The sequence below is a fragment of the Agelaius tricolor genome, unplaced genomic scaffold, assembly GCF_023055355.1.
Source record: "Agelaius tricolor isolate 1412-34295 unplaced genomic scaffold, bAgeTri1.0.p SCAF_51, whole genome shotgun sequence".
Classification (NCBI taxonomy): domain Eukaryota; kingdom Metazoa; phylum Chordata; class Aves; order Passeriformes; family Icteridae; genus Agelaius; species Agelaius tricolor.
The window spans coordinates 2,214,928-2,223,393 of NW_027269311.1; the positions used below are offsets into that span (position 1 = coordinate 2,214,928).

General features: G+C 54.7%; 2 protein-coding genes across 2 annotated transcripts in view; one reads left to right on the forward strand and one right to left on the reverse strand.

The window, feature by feature from the left end:
• The window catches only part of LOC139604493 (hydrocephalus-inducing protein-like), a 96,610-nt gene extending 90,545 nt beyond the window's left edge, over nt 1–6,065 (reverse strand). The window contains exons 1-4 of the mRNA XM_071455646.1: nt 5,826–6,065; nt 3,902–4,003; nt 2,994–3,203; nt 2,001–2,129 (exon numbers count right to left, since the gene is read on the reverse strand). Coding sequence (XP_071311747.1) covers nt 2,001–2,129; nt 2,994–3,203; nt 3,902–4,003; nt 5,826–6,065 — 681 coding nt within the window. The remainder of the gene's footprint in view (nt 1–2,000; nt 2,130–2,993; nt 3,204–3,901; nt 4,004–5,825) is intronic.
• Nucleotides 6,066–6,698: 633 nt separating this feature from the next.
• LOC139604494 (cyclin-A1-like) lies at nt 6,699–8,042 on the forward strand. The gene has a single exon (XM_071455647.1). It carries the CDS (start codon nt 6,720–6,722, stop codon nt 8,040–8,042), a length of 1,323 nt encoding a protein of 440 aa, XP_071311748.1. The 5' UTR covers nt 6,699–6,719.
• The last annotated feature ends 424 nt before the right edge of the window (nt 8,043–8,466 follow it).

Consider the following 8,466-nt stretch of genomic DNA (forward strand, 5'->3'; position numbering starts at 1 on the left):
TTGACTGGTGTGTGCCTCTGGTTGTGGCTAAGTACCCAAGTCAAACACCCAGCGCTTTTACTTCTACTTTATTGACTATTTCTACTATTGACTACTACTACTTCTACTTTATTGGTCCCCTGTTGTCTCTTATTAAATTTTCTTTAAATTTTAACTGAGGAGCAGGCTTTGTTACTCACACCTTCTACCTTCCTTGTGACCAAAAGGTCGAGCCTCTGACCCTGGGGTGCAGTTTGTTCTCCCCAGGGCTCACAAGGCTGCAGCCCCAGCACAGCCTGATGTGAGCACAGTCCGATGTGAGCACAGCTCTGCTGCTGATGGGGTTTGCCCTCTGCCAGCAAGAGCCTGCCTCATCAACAAAAGGCTCTTCTGCTGCCGCTGTGGAAGGGAAATCCCTGCACTGAGCAGGGCCAGCAGCTCCTCTTGTCCCTTGCAGGAGACAGGCATGAAGAAATGGGGAAGCCAATTGGCTTCCTCTTCCCACCGCAGGGAGGGACAAAGGCAGGAGCGCTGCTTCGGCTCAAAGACATCCAGCAGGACTGAGAAGCTTGGACAGCGGTGGGATGCTGCTAGTTTCTCTCCAGCTCTTCCAGCCCCGCTGCTCCCTGGCCCCCTCACTGCCCCACAAAGCCGCTGCACAGCAACAAAGCTGGAGGAGGCAGGGAGCAGCAAGCCTACTAAGGGATATGTGACCACACAGCCTGGGTAAGGTGACCCTCAGAAACACTCCAGTGCCAGCACAGCCTGAGATCTCAGCCATCGGGGTCCCCTGAGTGACTGTGAGCAATCAATTAAATTTTTACTTATGCCTCAACATAGGTTATAAATCCACTTTCTAACGTGGGGTGAAAAGTTACTATAGAAGCTGTAGACGTGCTGGGAGCCTTAACACATCCCATGTGTAAAGGAGGTTGTTAGGAGAAAATGCAGACAGGCTCTGTGTCTAGGGGGCTGCAAGAGATTTCCCCCTTGGAGGCGGACAGACCCCAAAGCCCAGGAAAATTTTGCCTGTCTGAGCAAAAAAGTCCTAAACGGGCTGAGTTATGGGAGAAATCTCAGCATATAATAGCAGTTAACACAGACAGTTTTTCCCTGCCACTTTTGTTATTTTGTTGGGCTGGGAGCAGCCGGAGGGTCCGGCTCCCTACAGAACCACTTCTTCCCTGTCTGTCTACGCTGCTGTCGCCGCTTCCCCGCTCGCCACGGCAACCCAGTGCTCCGCTGTTCCGCCGAGGGAGCAGCCGCCGTGCCCCGACCGGGACAAACCGCGGCTGCTGAGCCCGGCCCGGCCGCAGCCCGCGGGACCCCGCTGCCGGCCCATGGAGCCCGGCCCCGCTGCCGGCCCATGGAGCCCGGCCCGGTGCCGGCCGATCCAGCCCGGCCCCGCTGCCGGCCGATCCAGCCCCGGCCCCGCTACCGGCCGATGGAGCCCCTCCCGCCGCGGCGGGCACGCACGCTGGTGCGGTTGGCAGCACTTGCTCCATCTGCTGAGCAGGAGCCGACACAGCGCCTCAGGGCTCTCGCGGTGACGCTCTGTCCCTGTCCTGTGTTACTCTCTCTGTTTCTCATTTTCTCTCTTTTCTGTCCCCCCTCTGGTCGGGACCATGCCATTTCTTTATCAACAAACAGTTTTCAGATACACTACTTGCTGGGTTTGTGCCTTATTTTCCTCTGAGAAATCTATCAAAAAGAATTCTCCTCTGCTCCCCTTCCAGCAGGACAGGACAGTGACCCACGCACCTGTGCCTCCCGCCGGTGTCTGCCTCTGACAGCAGAGCCACCCACCGGCCAAGGCCGTGGGGGAGTCTGTCAGGAGAGCACTTGTTTGACCTTCTCTGGCCCCAGCAGAAATTGCTTACAGCCCTGTCTCTCTCATGGCTGGGTTTGGGGTTTTCCCTTCTGACTTTTTTCCCCCTTCCCCACCTCCCCCCTTTTTTCCCCTTTAACACTCTCCTGGGCCACCTGACACAGGGCTGGGCTCAGTCACTTGTGCTACTTACAGTGGTGGGGTTGACCAGAAACACACCAGGCAGACACTTGTCTGCAGGGCTAGGCTTTAGCACCCAGTTGAATTCAATCTTGCCACTGTTCACCAGGGTGACATCGCTGTGATGAATTTCATTAAATATCTGGAGAGAAGGCACAGGAGAGGGAAGTTACAGACCAGGCCTGCTGCTGGGAATCTCCTTCCTCCCTCCTGGGCTTGAAAGCAGACACATCATGGGAGCAGGGACCAGGGAGGAGATAGGGGCACTTGGGAACCTGGGGAACCCCCAGGCACAGGGCACCTGCACAGCACCAGGCAGCTCTGGCAGCACACAGAGCTGTGGTAACAACCATGTGAGGGCCAGCAATAAATGAACCAGGGCACACAGGCCCTCTGCCCTCTGAGGGGTCACCAACAGCCAGGAGAAACAGACACAGCACTGAGGCATTCCAGGAGAAAAGGCACCTGCATGCAAGTATTGGCAAGCAACATAGATGCAACAAGGGAGTCACCCAGGGCAACACAGACAGGGCCAGCAGCTGGAAATATCTGTGGGCTTTTGACTGGAAAAGAGTGAAGTGGGGATTATTCTGAGACAGTCTCTCCAACGGTAGTGACTGGAAGCCCGACTTCTTCCCTTGATTATTGTGTGGATTAAGCAAGAGCTTTAGACAAGAGCATCTCCTTGGAGGTCAGGCTTTAGGTGTGGATCAGCAGAGAGATGTCTCAGGGACACACCCCTCAGAGCACCCCCACTGGGACCCTGCCTGCCCCAGAGGCAGTGTTAGGTACCCTGAAAAAGAGGCATTCCCAGCATTGTGGAGAGGGTTGGAGATGGCCATTTTAGAGCAGCTTGGATGCCAGATGTGTCCCTCAAAGGTTGGGCTTCCAAGCCCCAGAGCCAACAAAGGGGCTGGGAAGGGAAGGGAGCCCTGGAGCGAGGTGGGCAGGAACCTGCTGGCCGTGGTGCCAAGGCAAGGAGCTGTGCCAGGGATGTGTGTGGTACCTGTAAGCCACAGTTGATCTCCTGGGGCCTCACGGAGTAGCGGACACGTGAGATCTCCCCGGTCACCAGCACCTCGTAGGTGGGGCCTCCCTCCACGTGGCACAGCGCCGTGACATCGGAGATGGTGTTGAGGTGGCCAGAGTAGGTGAAGGAGACCTGCTGGCTCTCACCTGGCTGCAGCACACCTGACATTGGCAGGATACTGAAAGCCTGGATGGAAGACAGGAGAGATTGAGCTGTTGAGCATGGCAATGGATGCAGAAGAGCATCTTGGAGCAAAGTGCAGCTGTACCTGGAGGGGCCTATTCCCCAAACACTGCCAGAATCACCCTCATCTCATCCTGCATCCATGCCACTGACCAGTGCAGGGACCATGGGGAAAATCTTCTCCCACACTCACAGATCAATGCATTAATTAGTACATTACGTGAAAGTGAACTGGGATGTCTCCTGGCAGTAGAAATTCTCTCTGATGCACAACTTGCCTTTAAAAAGCATTTCTTACTGCTTTTAGAAAAGGAGGAGGCTCAGAGTGAGAGCTCTCGGAGCTGAGCGAAGGACTCCAGCCCAGCTCATCTGACTCCTGAGGCTCTTCCCCTCTCTCTGATTTACATGCTGCTTTCTCAAGGTGCTACAGCAAAAGCTCCTGCAAAAGTTTCCTATGGACCACCTGAGGAGTTCCAGGGGGAGCAGTGCCCTCCATAGGTGCTGCAAAGTGTCCTTGGGCAGCCCTACAACGTGTCCTGCATGGCCTCTCCAACTACCAGTTCCTTCAGCAGCACTTTGTGATGGGCCTGCAGGGATGGGAGGCCCCTCTGTGGCCAATGCTGAGGCCCACCAGTGGCACTGGGAGCTCCAGCCCTGCTTGCCACACTGACAATGTGCAAGTGAGACAGATTCCCTCCTACCTTCTCTGCTTCGAGGGAAGGCTGCGGTTCGTCCACGGAGCTGCTGATTCCCTCAAACCCTACTTGGAGGCGGGGGAATTCAGGAAGTTGATCTGATTGCACCTGAAAAAGAAGCCATTTTCTATGCTGGGAGGAAGAGACAGCCACTTTGCAAAGTCTCCGTTTGTAAGACAGCTCCAGGGCCAGCAGTGCAATAGCAGCTCTGGGTGAAAGCAGAGCCCTGCAAACAGGGAGTCTGGCTGCCTTGGGAAGAGGCTCCATGGAGATCAGGATCATCCCAGCTGGCTCTGGGAAGGAAGCTGGAGGTCTTACCATGATGATGCAGAGAAAAGCCTCATCTTACTTTGGGAAGGAAACAAGGCAAAAAAAAATCCCACACTTAACACAGGCCTGTAGGATCTGAGTCAGCTTCTCCAAGGAAAACTCTCCTATTTCTCCCTCCCACACAGCCCATACCCAGCCACTGGCCCTGCTGCCCAGCCCACTGTCAGCACAGCACAGCAGGGCAGCAAAAAGGGAGCTCAGCATGAGCAGGACTTGGTGCTGGCAGGCTGGGGAGGCAACACAAGCACTGGATGTAGAAGAAAATCTACCTCTGCTCCTGAAGAGTGGGTAAAATCCTGCACTTCTTTCAGGGCTCTGGCTGTATCCTCCTGTCCAGTCCTGAAGTGCCTCCATTGAGATGCCAGGGAACCCAAACTGGTTTTCTTCTCTTTTGGTGGCTGGGGTTTGAATTTATGTGGGTAGAGCTCATCTCTGGAAAATAAGATAACTATGAACAGGGACCTGCAGTGGGAGGGAGGGACACCTGCACGAGCAGCTCCTGCCCAGGATGCAGCCCCTGGGTGGGTGCTGGCACGTTGACCTGAGAAATGGTTTGATCCAGCCCTTCCCAATCCAGGCTGGAGCAGGTCTGTTCTAAAGGCAGCCCAGGGATGACACTGAGCTGCTGCAGCAGCTGCAATTGCTTGCATTGAGCAACTACAGAGGACAGGCATGAACACCTGGTGGGGATGCAGAAAGCACAGTGGGAGAGGGAAAGACAGAGAAGGCAGCAAAAAGGTGAGATCTGAGGCACCGAGGGGCAGACCCAGCCAGTGCCCAGCCAGCAGAGCCCCCCCAGTGCCCAAGGCCAGAAACTCTGCAGCTCCACCAGGGATTTATCAGGAATGTTCCCCTGACACTGCTGGGGGTTGGTTGACATTTCCCAACACTCCCAGGTGACTCAGGTCGCATTCCCCATCCATCCATCCATCCATACATACACAGGCTGTGGTGCTGGGATCCTGCCAAGCTCTGCCAGCCTTGGGCTTGGGGAGATTTCTGCCAGCTGTCCTGAGCTCCGTAGTTGTGCTCTCTGTTCCAGGAAGCAAGCAAGAAAGATTTAAAAAAAAAAACACAAAACAAACCATAACAGGGAAACCTAAAAAACCTTCAACAGCTCAACCTTGCTCAAGTTATTTCTTTAGGGACAGCGACCACTCTCCAGCTGAAATGCTGGGCTTTTGGAGAAAAAGAAAATTACATGTTCACCTCCAAATCAAAAAGGATTAAGGTAAGAGAACCTTTCAAACTAAAAATTATTGGCCCAAAGCTTTTACCTTTGCAAGAAATCTCTAGTTAAGACCAGGCTGACAGTTAAACAACTGGTCCTTCTGGTGGGGAGAAACCCTCCTCTTTAAGGGAAGCAGCCTGATAGTTGAAAGCAACTGTTTTCTCAAACTTCAGGCTCCCTGGCACACCTGCATTGCCTGTCCTTCCTGTTCACTGATTTACAGGCAGTGCCACAATGGCCCAGTGTGGGGAAATATCGCGAGGTCTTGAGATATCGCGAGATCACGCAGAACCCCTCCCCTTTTACTGTTACTGACTGTTACCCCCTGTTATAAAAGACCCTGTCTAACCGTTAATAGAGGCCAGTTACTGTCCACCACATTGGTGTATGCATGTGCTTGGCCCGTGTGGCAGAGGCACCGCCACAGAACCGTCCTCGACCTGGGATGCCACGCCCAAAGTGGTGGCAACAAGTGGTGCGGAAACCCAGGACAATCCGGGAAGCGGGAATCGCCTGGGCGAGTGGACGGCGGCCGGAGCAGCAGGACTGTCTCCGGCGGGGAGGACGCTCCCGGAGGACCAGCAAGAGGGAAGGGTCTCCCACTGGCATTCGGCGAAGGAGGAGGGCTCGCGCCAGGAGTGGCGAAGGAGAAAGGCTCGCGCCTAGGACCAACGCAGGAGGAAGGCTCACGCCGGGGCGGCGAAGGAGGAAGTCTCACGCCAGAAAATTGGCGAAGGAGGAGGGCTCGCGTCGCAGCTGGCGGAAGAGGAGGTCTCGCGTTGCGATTCGGCGAAGGAGGAAATCTTGCGCCAGGGCCTGGTGAAGGAGGAAGTCTCGCGCCGGTAGCCAGCAGTGGAGAGGATGGAGCCCCTTGTTAAGGTCATTTTTAAAATTCACAGAGACTGGGGCATAGATTGTGAGCCAGGTGATTTTGTCCTCGCAGTGTCGAGGCTCCTGCGCGCTGGGGTGATCAGGCATCCGGAGGATATCTTCCGCCCGGAGGTATGGGATAATTGTACTGGGGCCCTAGCGGAGGAGGCTATGTCCTCAGGCTCAGGGCGGAGTCTAAAATCATGGGACAGGCTCATGCGGGCACTGAAAAAAGCTCGGCCAGTCCAGTGGGAACAGGGAAAGTGGAAGGCCACCCAGGACTGCTTGCAGGAGGGGCCCCGGCAGGGTGCGGACGATCGTGGGTCCGCTGAGTGTGGGGATTCGCAGCCATGGGAGCGCTCTTTGCAGCTCCTGAGCCCAGGCACCCCATCTATGGGGAAAAAGCTGTCGTTTTGGGACGGGCTGCTAAAGGAAGCGCGGAACGCGGCCGTTGGTTCAGAGGCGCGGGGTGCGGCCGTTAGTTTGGAGGCGCAGAGCGCGGCCGTTGGTTCAGAGGCGCGGAGCCCCGCCGTTATCTCGGGGCCGCAGGGCCCCGCCGTTAGCTGGGAGTCGGGGGGTGCTGCCATTGATTCGGACTCCGAGGGAGCCTGGACGGGGCCTTCGCCTCATGTGCCGCAGGGTGACGAGCCCCAGAGGGAGGGGGTCACCATGGCGACCCGCGGCCGGCGGGGCTGTCGAGGCGGCGCGCCGGGGGTTGAGCTGCCGGGCTCCCAACCGGCCACGGCCAAGAGCCACCGCCTCCAGTGGCCGCGCCTATGCAGGGCCGGCGGGCAGCCTGGGCGGCGCGGGGCGGCCGGACCCTTCCGTGGGCTGGTGGCGAGCGGAGCCGGGCAGCGCGGTACCGACGTCGGGGCGATGCATCGCACCGGGGAGAAGAGCCGTGCGGGGCGGCGGGAGTCCTGCCCCGCCGCCCTCCGCAGCAGCGGCGGCTGGGCCGTGCTGGGGGTGCTGACAGAGAACGGGCAGCAGCAGCAGTGGCCCGGCAGCCAGGGTGCTGCTGTTATCAAGCGCTTTTCTGGCTTTGAAAGCACCATCACTTCATGTAGAAAAAATGAAGTGCCCAACTGCATCATCAGTGCTGCATCAAAGCAAGGTTTTGCTATCTACATAGATGATTCAGAAGATAAAGAAAACTACAGCTGCCAAGTGTCTGAAGAGCTGGAATTAAGCCACTGTGAACTGCATAAACTTCGGAAAGAGACTTTGTACTTGGCAGTGAACTTCCTGGAGAGGTTTCTTTCCTGCATGTCTGCTCTCAGAGGGAAGTTACAGCTTGTAGCAACAGCAGCAGTTCTTCTGGCTGCAAAGTATGAAGAAATCTACCCACCAGATGTGGATGAATTTGTCTATATAACAGATGATACCCACACAAAGAAGCAGCTGCTAAGAACGGAACACTTGCTTCTCAGAGTGCTGGGTTTTGACCTAACAGCCCCAACCGTCAACCAGTTCCTCCTTCAGTATATTCAGAGACGTGGAATCTGTATGAGGACAGAGAACTTTGCAAGGTATCTTGCAGAGCTGGGTCTCCTTCAAGTTGATCCTCTTCTGGAATACCTTCCTTCACAAATTGCTGCAGCAGCCTACTGTTTAGCAAACTATACAGTGAACAGATCTTTCTGGCCAGAAGAACACCTTAACATCGTGACACTGGGCCACCTGGGCACTAGAGGAAGGCCCACAGGTTATGATTAAAAATGACTTAGGAGAATGGGAAACAAGTTGGAGGCTGGTACTTACAGGGCGAGGCTACGCAGCCATTAAGAAAAATAATAAGATCAAATGGTGCCCACTTAAGTCGATAAAACCAGACCTACAGGGCAAAAACTAAACTAATGAAATTTATCAAAAACTAAACTAATGAAATTTATCAAACAGGTCGCAGGCTCTGGGTTTTTTCAAAAAAAAAAAAAAAAAAAACAAAAAAAACCAAAACCAAAACAAAACAAAACAAAAAAAACCCCCAAACAAACAACAACAGCAAAAAAAAACAAAACAAAAAAACAGTTAGAGATAGTTAGCTTTCCATTTGTAAAACATTTGCAGTTACAAGTTTATTGCAGTTGTGTTATATCGTTCAAGTTAGTTGCATCTTGCTAGTTACATGTTTCCTACTTGT